Source organism: Belonocnema kinseyi, chromosome 4, assembly GCF_010883055.1.
Source record: "Belonocnema kinseyi isolate 2016_QV_RU_SX_M_011 chromosome 4, B_treatae_v1, whole genome shotgun sequence".
Lineage (NCBI taxonomy): Eukaryota > Metazoa > Arthropoda > Insecta > Hymenoptera > Cynipidae > Belonocnema > Belonocnema kinseyi.
This window is the reverse complement of record NC_046660.1, coordinates 53749913-53767667: the sequence shown is the minus strand read 5'-3', so window position 1 is coordinate 53767667 and position 17755 is coordinate 53749913. Positions and strand designations below refer to the sequence as shown.

Here is a 17755-nt window from a genome sequence, read left to right as displayed (position 1 = left end):
ATTTTAATTTATAAATCCATCAAGTCTGAAAAGACGTTAAGAATTACTCTTATTCTTTAATGACAATATATCTTTCTTGAAAACTTTTTCATTTTCTCAAAACCATTAAAAATTGTAAAAGAGCTTCTATTTTTTTAAAGCATTAAAAAATCTACGTCTTGTTTGAATTTTTCTAAAATTTTCCTAAGATTTAAATTATTTTAAAATCTTTTCAATAATTCTAAAACTTCAAAATAAAAATATTTGAAGAGTTCTCTGCAGATTTTATTGGATTTCAAAGATTCCAATGGATTAAAAAATATTTCCGAAGGTATGAAAGCATTTCAAGCTATTTTAAAGATATTAAGGGAATTCGCAGGTTTCTACTAAATAAAGTTAAGTGGCGCGGGATCCCTTTTTTTGCTTTTGACATCCGAAATCGATAGAGCGATAAATTTCGCGTTCAAATATGTATTGAGGTCATAGGTTTAATTTGACCTTGAAAGTCAATCCCAAGTCATTACAACTTTAACAAGTTCCGAACACCTCTGAGAGAAGCAGCACTTGAAAAAAAATGATAAAAATAAAGGCTATTTTTTTCAACAAGGCACATTAAATGGTGACCTTTAATTTGACCTTGTCGTTGCCCTTGAAGGTCATTTCAAGGTCAGTTTTTTTAAATAGAAACTTCTTTTTTTGACATTAAAAATCGATAGAGCGGAAAATTTTACATTTAAATATTTATTACGGCTGCTATAAGAGGTGTTTGAAAGTTGTTTAAGTGTTAATAACCTTATAGTAACCTTCAAGATAAAATTAAACTTTTGACCTTAGTAAATATTTGAACGTGAAATTGCCCGCTCTATCAATTTCCAAAGTCAAAAAGGGGGGTCTCCATTTTAAAAAAAAGGTGATTTTGAAATGACCGTTCAGGTCATCTTCAAGGTCAAAATAAAACTCATAATTGATTTCCTAGTTAAAAGTTACTTCAACAATGACATTGACCTCAATGAAAAATATTTTACCTGAGGAAATATTCAGGGGGTTCGGTACTTTTTGGACACCCAGTATAACCCCAAATGTTAAAATATTGGTTTGTGATCGTTCCGTTCTGGTATTGAAAAAGTTGAAAAACTTTAGTCACCTGCTTGTCACTCGTCTTTACTGTGACATAAAATTTATAGTGTGCGGTCGACATGAAATAACATTTTTATGCTCCCATTACGGGAGGTGATCGTTGTCCGCTATCAAGGAACAAACACGCGACATGAAATAAAGGAAAAACCTTTGAAAGTAGCAATGGGTAATAAAAACTGCTTTTAGGCACACATGCATTTATTGGCACATATAAAGTGAAATGAATTTCTGCATGGAACTGCTGAAGTTCACAAAATGACATATGCACATGCTATATCATCACGAGTAATAATTATAATGTCTTTATTTATTTTTTTGCTTATTAGCCGTTAAAAAATTACGTCATAACACCAGGATATGGGGGTATCAGTTTGTATGACGATTTATGACGTAGTTGGGAGGGATTAACGTAGCATGTGACATCACACATAAGCAATATGAATACTTTTTTTTTAGAAATAATAGAATAGCGTTGAAAGTAAATGACGTATCTTGTATAGCGCATGCGCACCCAGATAACAATCTGTGACGCACAGTGTTCACATGCGTGCGAAGTACGCTATGCGAGCTATACCGCACGCATTCTGCCATCATCGGATACTGTGATGGGTAGGTAGAGTGCGTGCATAAAGTGTGACATAACTCTATCACGGCCTACTTCACGTATGACTGGGTATGACAGCCTGCCTGCGCGGCACGCGTGCGTCCATGCTGCTGATAACACAGGACCACAATGGTCTTGGGAGTCCATTGGGATTCTAATAGGTATATTTCATGTTTTTAGGGTTGCTGAACACGAATCCATTCGCAGATTTGAGCCAGCACGTGAGGATTTGCAATAAAATTTTAAAAAAAGGTTAAAAAACTGGAATATCTGCATAAATTTCTTCCCCAAATCTACAAACACCAAATTGACAAGCCCCAAACCCACAAACTAACAAGCCCCAAAACCGCAAACCCCAAACCAACAAGCCCCAAACCCACAAGCTCCATATTAACAAACCCCAAACCAAAAAGATCCAAACCTACAAACCCCAAATTCACAAAGCTCGAAACCCACAAACTCCGAATGCACAAGCTCCATATCCACAAACCTACAAACCCCAAAGCCACAACACCCAAACCCAGAAGCTCCATATTCTCAAACGTACAAGTCCCAAACCAACAAACCCTAAACTCACAAGCTCCATATCCACAAACGTATAAGCCCCAAACGAACAAACGCCAAACCCACGAACACCAAGCTCGCAAACCTCAAACTAACGAGCCCTAAACACACGAGCTTCATACTCACAAACGTACAAACTAAAAATCCACAATTCACAAACCCAATACCCTAAACCCACAAACACCAAACCCACAAGTTCAGTGGCGTAGCTACGAAATTTTCCGTCCGGTTCCAAAAATAATTTGCAGCCCATAATTCTCAAATCTTTATTCATTTCAAAGATCGTTATGCTGCCCCATGCGTTTGCGCCCGGGGCAGCGGCCCCCTTCGCCGCCCCCTAGCTACGCCACTGCACAAGCTGGGTTTCATTTACTAGGAGCATTACCAATTCGTTTAATAGATATAGTTACTTATTCATTTAATCTGTTATCCTTATACATTGAATTAGCAGATTTGTACTCATTGTCATAAACGAATCGGTGCTATTTAATTTAGTATAAATGCGGCAAGTCTCTCTGCCGCAAGTCACACCTGCCGCATGTCACATCTGAGGCATGTCACATCTGCGATATGTCTCATCTCCGATATATTACAACTGCGGCATGTCACATCTGTGGTATGTCACCTCTGCGACATGTCACAACTGCGACATCTCTACCCAGCGGCTTCTCTCCCTCGCGGCATTTCATACTGTGAAATAGATATTTTTGCGGCATCTCTCACCAGTAAATATTCTCCCAGTGGCATATCTCCCTTCCAAAAAAGTTTAATGTCCGATTAAAAATGACTGAACTGCGGCAAGACGCCCAGGACTAATTGTCACATCTGCGGTATCTCCTACCACCGAAAGGTCTCCCCAGTGACACCTCTCATCCCTGGAATTTAAGTCCACATCAAAGTGGCAAAAAGGTGGCAAGTTCTCACAACTGATTGTCACACCTGCGCATTTCTCGCCCGCGGCAAGACTCCACAACAGCATCTCCCATTCGGCAAAAATTTTGCAATCCACTTCAAACTGGCAAAAGTGCGGCAAGTCTCCCAGGATTAATTGTCACATTCGCGGCATCTCTTATAAGCGGCAAGTCTCCCCACCGGCATCTCTCCCCCAAGAAAATGTTGTAAGGACTTTTAAAAATGACTGAACTGCGGCAGGCCTCCCGGAACTAATTGTATTATCTGAGGCATCTCCTACCAGCAAAAAGTCTCCCCAGCGGCATCTCTCCCCCAAGAAAATTGTGTAGCAACTTCTAAAAATGGCAAATGTACGGCAAGTCTCCCCAGCAGCATTTCTCCCCCGAAAAAATTTTGTAAGGTCTTCTAAAAATGGCAAAAGTGCGGCAAGTCACTCCAGTGGCATCTTCATCGCACGAAAATTTTCTGATTAGTTCTAAGGATGGTAAAACTGCAGCTAGTCTCCCCAGCGACATCTCTATCACTATAAAAAATTTTAATGACTTCCAAAGAAGGAAAAACTGCGGCAAGTCAGATAAAAAAGCTGATAGGGAGACTTGCCGCATTTTTGTTATCTTTAAAACTACTTAAAAATTTGCTCGGGGGGGGGGGGGGGGGGGGGAGATGCCGCTGGGAAGAATTGCCGCACTTTTGCCATTTTTAGATGTCCTTACAAAATTTTTTTGGGGGAAAAATGTTGCTGGGGAGCCTTGCCGCACATTTACGGCAAGTCTCCCCAGCAGCAGCATTTCTCCCTCAAGAAAATTTTGTAATCACTTCTAGAAATCGAAAAAGCCTCCCCAGCGGCATCTCTCCAACAAGAAAATGTTGTAAAGGCTTCTAAAAATGGCAAAAGTGCAGCAAGTCTCCCCAGCGGTATCTCTCCCCTAACCAATTTTCTAAGTAGTTTTAGAGATGGCAAAACTGTGGCAACTCTCTCCTAAGCAAAATCGTAAGAACTTCTAAAGATGATATGAGGGCAAAACAATGGCAAATCTCCCCAACGGCATTTATCCCGCAAGAAAATTTTGTAAGGGCTTCTAAAAATGACAAAAGTGCGGCTAGTCTCCCCAGCGGCCACTCTCTCTCAAGAAAATTTGTTAAGTACTTCCAAACATGGCAAAAATTCGGCAAGTCTCCCCAGCGGCATCTCTCCCCCAAAAGAATTTTGCAGATGCCACTGGAGTGACTTGCCGCACTTTTGCCATTTTTAGAAGACCTTACAAAATTTTTTCGGGGGAGAAATGCTGCTGGGGAGACTTGCCGCACATTTGCCATTTTTAGAAGTTCCTACACAATTTTCTTGGGGGAGAGATGCCGCTGGGGAGACTGGCCGCAGTTTTGCCATTTTTAGAAGTCCTTACAACATTTTCTTGGGAGAGAGATGCTGCTGGGGAGACGTGCTACAGTTTTGCCATCTTTGAAACTACTTATAAAATTTGTTGGCATTTTTAGTAGTTCTTACAAAAATTTCTTGGGCGAGAGATGTCGCTAGGGAGACTTGCTACAGTTGTTCCACCTTTGGATGTACTTAACAAGTTTTTTCTGGAGAGATATGCCACTGGGGAGGCTTGCCGCAGTTACGTCATCGTTGGAAGTGCTTAAAAATATTTCTTAAGGGAGAGATGCCGCTGGAGAGACTTTCCGCTGATGAGAGATGCCGCGTATGTGACAATCAGTCGTGAGAGACTTGCCACCTTTTTTCCACTTTGATGTGGACTTGAACATTTCTTCACTGATGAGAGATGCCACTGGTAGACTATTTACTGGTGAGAGATGCCGCAAAAATGTCAATTTCACAGTGAGAAGTGCCGCGAGGGAGAGAAGCCGCTGGGCAGAGATGCCGCAGTTATGACATGCCGCAGATGAGGCATGCCGTAGATGTGACATAATATGTGGGTAAGAGGGTTGAAGTTAAGGAGCGGGAAAGAAAGAGAAAGAGTGGAAGAGCTTCCACACAACATGGGGGGGGGGGGGGGGGGGGGGTGAGCGCAAGGTAGGTAGAGTTAGGCTGGAGGGAAAAGGAAAATAAAGTGGCGATCGGGGAATTGGAGGACTGGGATCATAAGTTGGTGGTAATGCGAAATATAAACAGGATAAAGGATAAGGTATTTTTCATTGCCCACGACATGCCGCGGGAAGGAAGGGATGTACAGAAGATGCTGAATGATAGGGCTAGGAGGGAGACGAGTGAAGGGGCAACGGCAAATGTAGGGTATAGGAAAAGAAAAATATATTTGAAAATGTTGGTGTGGCACAAAGAGAAAAAAGTGATAAAGGTCATGCGACCAGATTCCTACATCATCAAAACTTTTTTTATTTCCTGACTTATTTTCCCAAGAAGCGCTACATCAAGTTGGAAACTTAGGATAATAAATAAGAAGTAGTCAGAAAGGTGGGCCCGGTCCTAAATTTTAATGGTTTTAAAAAATAAAAAATAAATTGTTTACAACAAAACTTTGTTCCTAGTTATACAAATTTAGAACGTGACTGGCATTAAGGGAATGTGACCCGTATCCAATTCCTACCTTACCGACATTTTTTTAATCATACCAAAAATAAGACGAAATTTCAAATTTCAAGCATGCAGTTGAATTTTTGACCAACAAATATTACTTTTAGCAGAATAGTTATAATTTAAACAAATAAATATGATTTACAAGTAACGGGTAGAATTTTCAATCAAATACATATATTTTTCCATAGAAAAGATCAAACTTTAATTTAAATTATCAAACGTCAATATCAATAGTTAAATTTTCAACCGAACAGTAGAATTTTCAATAAAAATTCATGAATTTTCAACCACGAAAGATCATATTTCAATTAAAAATATGAATTTCTAACCAAAAATGTAATTGGTACATTTCCAATTGAGAAATTTAATTCTCAACCAATAATGAAACGAATTTTTAAATTTCAAGCAAGTAGTTGAAGTTTTGACCAAAAAATATTACTTCTTAACAAATATTTTTGTTTTTAACAAATTGGTTTAACTTTTAACTATAGAACAGAATTTTCAATCAAATTAATCAATTTTTTTACTAAAAAAGATCAATCTTCACTTTAAAATATCAAATTTTAAAAATAATAATTAGATTTTTAACTAAATATAGTAAGATTTGCAATAAAATACATGACTTTTCAACCACAAAAGATCAATTTTCAGTTAATAGTATGAATTTTAAACAAAAAATGGAATAGATACATTTTCAATGAAGAAATTTAATTCTCAACCAATATAATAATATTTCATGATATTAATTTAAAAAATTTAACCAAAGAGTAGAATTTTTAATGAACTACATGAATGTTTAACCAAAAATATATAAGATACGTTTTAGTGGAGAAAATTATTTCTTAACCAACAATTCAACGAATTTTAACCAAAATACTTCAATTTGAACTAAAGAGATAAATCTTCATTAAAATAATTAATTTTTATCAAAGTAGAAATTTTTATTTTAACCAACTAGTGGAATATTCATCTGAAAAATTTTTCAACCAAGTAGTTTCGTTTCTAAACCAAAAACATGGATTCTCATTAGAAAATGCAATATTCGATAATTTAACTAAAAAATATTTTAACTTAAAATCAAAAACAGTTAAATTTAACCCTAAAAGACGAATTTTAAACGAAATAGTTAAATCCTTAATAAGAACAGATTAATTTTTAAGAAAGCCTTTTTCTTTTTAATAATGAAGATTCATTTGTAAACAAGATTACTTTTCTACCAAATTGACGGATATTTAACAAAAGATTTGAAATTTTAAGTAAAAAAGATCAATTTTCAATTCAAAATATCCATTTTTAACCAAAAGTGGAATAGTTAAATTTTAAATTAGAACAATTAATGGACAAAAGGAATTTTTCAGTTGAATTAATGAAGCTTAATTAATAAGTTGTTAATTTATCAAAAATCTTATGAACAATTATCCATATAAGGTATTTGTAATGAAATAAATAACGGTTTTTATTCAGAATCGAGCATATTCAGCCATCCAATAAAAAATTGATAAACGTCTACAGTTTTAAGTAAGTTTAGATAACAATGAATAATTTTGATTGTTGGCAAAAATTGTTTAAATAAATCGTTATCATGTTGGGGATTTGTATATATTTGATAATTTTGTTAATAAACTTAATTAAAAAACGCATTATTGGTCTAGTTTTAAGCATTTAAACTTGATAATAACAAATTAAAATTTTTTTTTTTAATTTTCTTTTCTTTCTGTTACTTGCATTTCGTAATCGACTAATAATTAATTAATTAGTTTACATGATAAAAACCATTAAAGAGTTATTTTCATTCAAAAATATAAATGATTCTTAATTTATAATTCCCAAACTTTCAGCTCGTTACGTCAATTCTTGTGGATTTGATATGATAAAAAATTTCGGTAAGGTAGGAATCGGATGATTTAGAATCAAGCAAAATCCAAAAAACGCTAAAATTCTTGAAAATAGATGTTTTCAAAAACGCCACGCTCTGAAATTTGTATTTTTTTTAGAAAAATACAACTGGAATTCATTTCTTTGTAAACCATTACTTCATATTCCAAAATATTATTTTTGATCAATCAAATTTTTTCATTTTTGTTCTAACGACTCCCTTATATAAGTAGAAACAGTAAAAAAGTTAAGCAATAATTATTTGTTAACGGACAAAAAGAGTTTTTTAGTTGACATATGAAATGATAATTAATAATTTGTTATTTTATAAACAAATATTAAAAACAATTATTCATCTCCGGTTTTATTTACCGGATAATCACATTTTTTCTACGGAATTAATTGTTGTTCACTTTTTCTTTTGCTTCTAATCTCCATTAGTTGACAGTGAAATCTTAGTATTATATTTGATCAGTAAAAATAATTTTTTTAACCCTTAATTATCACATGCAATATTTGGCTATTTTCGAACTTCTTTAATCAATTTTCATCATGCTATGTATTTATAAATCAAATTAATAGACAAATAGCTGTTAATTCTATAGAATAAGTTATGTATTTTTTATACTAAACGATGACATTCGATAATTGTTTAAACAAACTCAAATAACAAGTGCATTATTTGGCTATTTTGAAGCATTTAATTTTTGTTCTTTTAACGTAGTCAACTGATCATAAGAAATTTCATCATAAGAAATTTATCATAAGAAATTTTTTAGCTTTCTTTAGACATCAAATAAAAATCTACTATTGTTATTGTTATTAACAGTGTAATAAACAAATTTTTCTCGACAAATGCATTTGTAAACTGAAAATTAAGTTTTTCTTGCGAAATATACATATCAAAAAATTAATAATAATTCCTTATTATAAGTTGATAACAATTAATGATTTTCAGACAATTACTTATTAAAATCCTTTATTATATAATGCGAGCGCCTACGTTTATTCAATAATTAATAATAATGGCAATAGTGGATTTATACCAGAGTGTCTAAAACCAGTTTAAGAATCGGTTATTAACAGTTGATAGGGTTAAATGAACAAAGTATGAATACTCAACAATGGATCAATAATGCATTTTTAATTAAGTTTATCAGCAAAATTATAAAATGTATACAAATACGTAACATGGTAATCATTTTTTTTCGCTAAGAATCAAAATTATTTATTGTTATATAAGATTGCTTCAAATTTTAAAAGTTATTCAATTTTTTATTCGTTGGCTGAAAATGATCGATTCTGAATAAAAAAACTATATCTATTCCATCATAAATACCTTATATGGATAATTGTTTATAAGATTTGTTTATAATGTGACAATTTATTAATTAAGTTTTATTAATTCAAGTAAAAAATTCTTTTTGTCCATAAATTGTTAAAATTTAGTGCTAATTAGATAAAGAATCGCTGCCAATCGCCACGAAAGAATTTGCATTCAGTTATTTGTTTATAACCAATTAAATTTTTTTTCTACAATATTGGACATGATTTTTGGATAGTTTCTTTGTGTTTTCTAAGTATTTTTAATAAATAAACGTATTTGTTAAAAAAGGGTATGAAAATTAATCTTCGTAGTTAAAAAATCAACTTTTTGTTTAAAAATTATACTTTTTGGTCAAATCTTGAAATTTTTTTTTTATAATTTTTTTGGTTGAAGACTCATTTCAGTGAGAAATGCATTCCTTTGATCGAAAATTTAGTAACATATTTTACTAAAAATTAATTTCTTTTTAGAAATAACATTCTTCTTGGAAAATTTAACAATTCCACTTTTAGTTAAAAATTGATATTTTAAATCAAAAATTTATTTCCTCTACTTGAAAAATGATTTATTTTGTTAGAAATTCGTCTCTTTTGGTAGAAACTGAATCTTCTTCTTTAAAAATGTTTTTGTTTAGAAATTCAATTATTCGGTTGAAAGTTGTTCCAGATGAATTTTCCACTAGTCGGTTAAATGTTAAATTTCTACTTTGAAAAATTAATTTTTTAAATCAAGATTAATCTCTTTGGTTTATAATTTAACTATTTTGTTTAAAATTCCTTAAATTGTTGGTTGAGGAATAATTTTCTTCACTGAAAAAATATCTATTATATATTTGGTAGTAAATTCATATTTTAAATTGAGAATTGATATTTTCTGGTTGAAAACTAAACTATTTCGTTAAAAAGTCATCTTTTTTGGTAAAAAATTCAACAACTTACATGAAATTTGAAAATTCGTTTTATTTTTGGTTGAGAAACCAAATTTCTTCATTGACACTCTATCTATTCTAGTTTTTGTTGAAAATGCCTATTTTCAATTGAAAAATTGATCTTTTCTGGTTAGAAATTCATGTACTTTATTATAAATTCTATTCAGTTCCAAATTTAATTCCTTTTGTTGAAAATAGATATTTGAAATTGAAGATTGATTTTTTCTAATAAGAGATTGATCTATTATATTGAAAATTCTACTCTTAAGTTGAAAATTTAAATAATTTGTTGTATTGAAAACTATTTTGTTAAACAGTCATCTTTTTTGTCAAAAATTGAACTACTTGCTTCAAATTAGAAAATTTTTTTATTTTTGGTTAATTTTTAATTAAAAATTGATCTTTTCTGGTAGAAATTTTCGTCTTTTATTAAAAATTCTACTCTTTAGTTGTAAATTGAGTTATTTTGTTGAAAATAAAACTATTTTTTTAAAGTAATCTTTTTTGGACAAAAATTCAACTACTTGGTTAAAAGTTTAACCGTTTTGTTAAAAACTAATATTTTAAATCTAGACTTATCTTTTTGTTTGATAATTTAACTGCTTATTTGAAAATTTAATTATTTTTGGTTGAAATTGATATTTGGAATCGAAAGTTGATATTTAAAATTGAAAATTGATATTCTATATTGAAAATTCATATTCTATATTAACAATTGATCTTTCCTGGTTGAAAATGTAGGTATCTAATTGAAAATTCTGCTATTTGGTTGAATATTTATTTATTTTGTTGACATTACACTCTTTCTTTTAAATTCATCTTTTCTAGTCAAAAATTTCACTACGTGATTGATACCTGAAAAATCGTTTTATTTTTGGTTGGAAATTAATTTCCTTTGCAGAAAATTGATCTTTTCTGGTTGAAGATTCATGTATTTTATTGAGAATTCTACTATTTGGTTAAAAATTTAATTATTTAAAAAAAATTAATATTTGAAACTTAAAATTATTAAATTGATTTTTGTTAAATTATTTTTAAATTAAATTTTGTCAAATTATTTTGTTAAAAATTTAATTATTTTAACAAAAACTCATCTGTTTTGGTAAAAAATTAATTTCCATAAGTGGTTAGAAGTTGAAAATTTCTTTTATTTTTGATTAAGAATTACTTTTCTTCACTGAAAATGTATCTATTCCATACTTGAAAATTGATATTTTAAATTAAAAATCAGTATTTATTATCTGTTTGTAAATTCATTTATTTAATTTAAAATTCGTCTTTCGGACAAAAATTAATTTTCACGGTTGATAATTCATCTTTCCAAATTAAACATTCATTTATTTAAAAATTTCAAATATTTTCTTGAAAGTCTAACTGTATTATTGAAAATGCATCTATATTGACATTCATCTTGTTTTTATTGAAAATTCAACTCTTTACCGGTCTTATCGTATCTAGATGGTCTAGATTCCCGAGTGCGAATTCAAAATTCAAAGGTGTGCGAAACGTTCTGCAACCAGTGAGAACCGGTGAATCAGCAAACATGCACAGAGGAAAAAAAACCTCCCACAGCGCAGCCGCGTCCGCCGAACACCGCTGGCCAGTGGAGGGAGGTGATCACTCCGATCAGCTGGTTTACCCCGCCGAGCGAGATGTTCCTGCAAAGATCTGCGTTGTGAGTACAAACAAAACCTTTTATTAATAACATTAAATCCATCATTTTGAATGACACTAGTGGAACAATATTCCAACGACTATTTTAGTCTTCATAAAACTCTTCGCAAATCATAAATCGACCCCAGAAAATGTCAACCCCACATGTCGAAATGCCAATGAGAGGGTCTCGCGTAACCTCGTTACCGCAGTGCAGTGCCGAAAATAGGTGCTGGTGCTACGATCAATATTATAATATTAAGCCCAAACTTTCTGCTAACGAAAAATTTTTCGTGGCTTTTGTCAGTCAGAACCCGCAAGGAATCATAAAATATATCGGGAAATAATTAGCGGAATTGTTATAACTAGGTTAAGGACCCTAGCAGACGCCTTTTCCCCGGCCATTGACAGGTAGCGAATTTGCAAAAATGTAATAATCCCTTTTCATTTGATTTGTTATCGAATCCTGAAATTCTACTTTGTTTTGTGCTGCCCTATTTTATATGGAAATGACTTCATTTTGAGTGATAGTGGAAGATGTAGAAATTTTTAGAATCGTTTAGAAAAGAGGTGGTAAAGTGTTTCGTTTTTGCACTCTGAATGTGTCACCACCTGGTGGTGGAGGTTTGCAAAATTGGGAATGTTGGTAGGCTTTATATCGATTTTTTTTCATTATTTTTTTTTTTTAATTTGGACAAACTGTTTTTTCTTAATTACACCGTAATTATATAATGCTATGTAATAAAAAATTATATAACAATAATTTAATAATAATGAATTATATTTAAATTAGAAATTATTAATATAACTGTCAGGTGTATTTTTAAGCTTATAAATTTTTCATAATTCTTACGCAAAGAGAATGATTGATTAATTATGTTAATTATTTTTATTACATTGAATCCATCGAAATTACTACTATTCAGTGTTTTATTATTTACATTGAATTTTATATGAAGTCATGTTTGACGATTCAAATTTAGCATATTATTAGGGTGTTTACGTTACCGTGAAAACGGGAAAGGCCGGCTATTTTGTTCACAGGGAGAACACCGTTAATTTTATTCAGTGATGAAAGTTTTTCTCTCGAATATACTAGTAGGTAAATTAAAAGTTATTTTTATAATATATTTTAAGAGTCTAATTTCGGTCCATAAACTAAGTTATCAATCTCATAAAGAGATGGGGGGGGGGGCAAGAAGCTACAGACTCTTTCCCCTCTTCCCATTTTTAAATAAATCATTTTCCCTTGTTCTCAAAAAAAAATTCCATTTTCTTTGGTCAAAAATGCAACCACCTGGTTAATAGTTAAACTGCTTTGTTAAAATTTTATTTCTTTGGCTTGAAGATTCATCTGAGGTTGAAAATCTAACTATCCAATTTTTAGATAATTAGTCATCTTAGTTACAAAATAATGATCTTTTAGGTTAAATTTTCAATAACGAAATATTTCAACTTTTAATTTAAAAAAAATAATAACGAAAAAGGATGAAGTTTGGACCAAAAACATCATTTTCTACCAAAATTAATTAGTTTTTAACAAAATAGATCAATTCTCAATTAAAACTAACAATTTTTAGCAAAAAATGGAACTGTGACATTTTAACTTGAAAAAATATATTCTTTATAGAAGAAAACGAATTTTCAATAAAATAGTTCAACTTTTAATCAAATACATACATTTTTAACACAAAATATGATTTGTAACCAAGGAAGTTAATTTTCTAAGAATGGAAGTTTGGATTCAAGGTTGAACTCATTCGTTGAAAATTCGTTTTTTTTTTATTGAGAATATATTTTTTTAACTTAAAAAGGCACTGTTCCACTTTTTGCGACAAATTTTTATTTTTAAATCAAAATTAATGTATTTTGTTAAAAACTAATTAATTTTTGTAAAAAATTAATTTTTTGGTCGAAGCGTTAACCTGTTTTGTTAAAAATAGACATGTTTAATTCAAAATGTAACTATCCCATTTTTATAAAATTTCGTTTTCTTTAAAAATCATGTTTTAGGTAAATATTATTTGGGTAAATATATATATATATATATATATAACTAAAAATATCACTATTCCACTTTTTGTTACAAAATTAATATCCTGAATTGATTTATTTCATTGAAATTAAAAATACATTTGTTTAATTGAAAATTTGACTTACATTTTTAGAAAATTAACTTTCTTGGTTAAAAATCATACTTTGGGTTAAAAATGCATGTCTTTGATTAAAAGTTTAATCATTTTATTGAAAATTCGTTTTCTTTTATTGAGAATATATTTTTTCAAGTTACAATGCCACAGTTTCATTTTTTGCTAAAAATTGTTATTTTTAATTGAAAATTGTTTTATTTTGTTGAAAATTAGTAAATTTTTATATAAAATTAATCTTTTTATTAAAAACTCACCTATTTTATTGAACATTCACATTCCCGTTTTTTGCAAATTGATGTTCTGGGTTAGAAACTATCTTTTGGATTTAATGTTAAACTCTTTCGTTCAAAATTCGTTTTTTTATTGAGAATATATTTTTAAACTTAAAATGGCACTGAACCATTTTTTGCTAAAAATTGTTATTCTTAATTCAAAATTAATGTATTTTGTTGAAAAAGAAATAATTTTGGTATACAATTAATTTTTTTGTTCGAAGCTTTTTGCGTTTTTGTAAAAGAATACCTATTTAATTCAAAATTTGAATACTCCATTTTTATCAAATTAATTTTCTTGGTTAAAAATCATCTTTTAGGCCAATATGTTGAACCCGTTTGTTGAACTTTTTTTTACATATGTATCATTTTAGTTTGAGAAAATCATCGCTTCAATTGAAAGTTGAACTACTTAGTTGAAAATTCCTTTTTTTGGCTGCGAATATATTATTTTAATTAAAAATCTCACTATTCCATTTCTATTAGAAAATTAATATTCTGAATTCAAATTTAAATTATATTGTTGGAAATTAGTCCATTCTTGTAGAAAATTAATATTTTTAGTTGAAACTAGTTTAGAAAATTATTCTTTTTTTAATCATCTTTTAGATTAAATGTTGAACTCTTTGATTGAAAATTCAGTTTTTCGAATATTCATAATTAAAAATCGATATTTTGAATTGAAAAATTATGTTTTTTTTCAATTCGTAATTTTCGAATGAAATTAATTTTATTGGTTGAACAATAGCCTTTTTAAAAAATGTAACTGTTTGTTTGAGAATTAATCTATTTTAGTTACAGGTTCAACTATTTTGTTGTAAATTCTTCTTTCATGATTAATTTTCAATTATTTTTTATTTATTTTCATTAAGATCTTTTTTTCTTAAAAAATAAAATTCAAGTGCAGCTTTTCCAAAAATTCATTTTCTTTCATTGAAGGTTTATGCTTATAGTTGTAAATATACATATTCGGGTTGAAAATTGAACGGTTTTGTAGAAAAATTCTTATTATTAGCTTGAAAATTTAATAATTTAGTAGAAAATTATACTGTTTGGTTTAAAATTTATTTTTTTGTTGAAAATTAATTTTTTTTAAATTAAAGTTCATTGTTAAAATTTAAACTATTTTGATGAAAATTTAACTATTTAGTAGAGAATGACCTTTTTCGTTAAAAAATCATATTTTCAGTTTAAAAATTTAATTATTGTGTAGATAATTCGTATTTTTGGCCTAAAAATCAACATTTTTGTTGAAAATTGATGTATTTTCTTTGAAAATTCGTCTTTTTAATAGGACATTAACCTTCATAGTAAAAAATGTATCTTTCTGTTTCAAATTGCAATACTTGGATGAAAGTCGAACAACCTTTTGAAATATAATTTTTTCAGTTACAACTTTGGTTCAAAATTTAAATTTTTTGTTGAATGTTCTTTTTTTCTGCTAAAAATTATTTTTTTTATTTGACAATTGAAATATTCAGTCGAAAAGTCATACATTTTGTTGAAAATTCATCTTTTTGATTGAAAAAATTAATTTTCTTCATTGAAATTTCATCTTTTTATAAAAAGTTAATCCATTTGCTTAAAAATTAGTCTTTCTTGATTGCATTTTTTTCTGATTATTTTTGTAACTGAAAGTTTTCAGGTTCCATTTTTGGTTCAAAAAATATATTTTTGGCTTCAAATTTGTGCTATTCGTTTTTAATTTCATAATTATTGATTGAAAATCATCCTTTCGAGTGAGGTTGCAACTTTTCGTCTTTTTGTAGAAAATTCGTTTTTTGGTAGAAATTACATTTTTATGGCAGAAAAGTCATCTTTTCGTTTAAAATTCAACTTTTTGGTTAAAAATAATTTCTTTGGTTTGAGAACTCCTTAATAAATTTAAATATTTGGTTGAAAGTTAATGTATTTTGTTAAAAGTTAATTTTTTTTGGTATGCAACTCTTTGGTTGCAAACTAATTTCCTTGTTTGAAAACTTAACTATTTCGTTTAAATTTTATTTTATCTTATTGAAAATTAAATTTTTATATTTTAAGTGGAAAATACACTTGTTTCAGGTGAAAATTCAATTATTTTGTTGACAATTTGTCTTTTATTTGTAAAAAAAGAAATCTCACCTGTCAAAACTTCATTTTTTGTTTAAAAATTTGTTTCTTTAGTTGAAAATGAAACTATTTGGTGGAAAAATCATTTTTTTCATGAATTTATTTTTCTAGTTTTAAAAATGTATTTATTTTATTTTTGGTTAACAATTTATTTATATATATTTTTTTTTAAATTAGTGTATTTTGTTTTAAGAAAATTGGTAGAAAAAATCATACTTTAGGTCTACAATTTAAGTATTCAGATACACATTTACTTCTTTATATTAAAATTTAATTATTTTGTTAAAAATTCGTTTTCCGGTTTTGTTGAAAATTAACTTATTTGGCTGAAATTCATCTTTTTTGGGTTGAAAATTCAATTATTGCAAGAGAAAATTCTTATTTTTGGCTTGTAAATTGATTTTTTTTGTAATTGAAAAATTTAGGTCGGTGAGGGGAAATGAAAAATAGGTCAGGGAAATGTCAGCGAATTTCTAAATCAGGATTTCATAGTAACCTTCAATAATGACCTAATTTCTAAATATTTAATTGAATAAAAGAAATTGATCTAGTAAAATTCGAGAATTGTAAATACATATTTAAAGTCTACAATATCTCACTCGTTATTAAATTTAATATCGAAATAAACTATTTTGTCAATAATATTTTTAATGTAGCAATTTAATATAGACGGAACATCAATACGAAATTAGGTTAATTATTATTTAGCGATGAAATTCAACACAATTAATTCGCTTCCAAAATTAGTTTCACGCTTTACCTTCATGTTTCATGTCTTGTTAAGATAAGTGAAAAAAATTTGATTCAAAAATAAAATAATATTATAATAATATTATTTATAATATAAATAATATTAAATGATATACATATACAATAATTTATAATAATTTATAAAATAATTATATATAAAAAATTATAATAATATAACAAAAATAATATAGAAATAATAAGTTGATTATCCTTTAATCTGAGTTATTAGTCATATCTACAGAGCGTCCGTTTTTAAACTACACCAGCATGATATTATCTTCCATTTGAATTTGATATGTTTGTATGAAAAAAAAACTTCCTCATAAAACAAATATTCATTGTATTCAGACGCGAATCTGCAAATAGAACATTCTAATTATTTATTACCAACGACTATCTTCTTCAAGCTCAATGAATCATTCACAATTAAAAGCAGTAAAATAAGAGAGAAATGAATTCATTCTAATAACATATATGAAATTAGCATTTTTTAAACAATTTTTTCATTATAATTTTGAAGTGCTCCATATATTTTCACACTAGCCTTTCTTTGCCTCACAAATGATCAAGAACAAGCTGCGTTTTATTCTGGTACACATCATAACATGACGTAGGCAACGCAAATTCTACATGAATAAGTGAATTTTGGATGTCCTCCAAAATCTTTTTTTTTTCGAAAAGTCACTTTCTTAAAGGAAAAGTCAACTTTAGTCACTTTAATCCATTTCATTTTAAATTTCATCAAAAAAAGAAGAAAATTTAATGTTTTTATGAAATTCTTTATTTATTTAAATTCGATGTTCAGTGATTACTTCGGAACATAACCTCTTGCAGAACAAAACAAAATCTGCCTCAGCCTTGGTCGCGTATTTGGTAAACGACCCACTCGTGTACAGTGGCGTTCCTGGTTCAAATCCGGGATAAGGCAGATTTTTTTT

The 17755-nt window shown here is 29.2% G+C and overlaps 1 protein-coding gene across 1 annotated transcript in view; it reads left to right on the top strand.

Annotated features, from left to right (window-relative positions):
• Nucleotides 1-11460: 11460 nt before the first annotated feature.
• Nucleotides 11461-17755, top strand: part of LOC117172080 (NADP-dependent malic enzyme-like) — a 130007-nt gene continuing 123712 nt past the window's right edge. Inside the window, exon 1 of the mRNA XM_033359838.1 lies at nucleotides 11461-11558. Within this exon, the coding sequence (XP_033215729.1) occupies nucleotides 11536-11558 (23 nt within the window). The 5' untranslated portion in view covers nucleotides 11461-11535. The remainder of the gene's footprint in view (nucleotides 11559-17755) is intronic.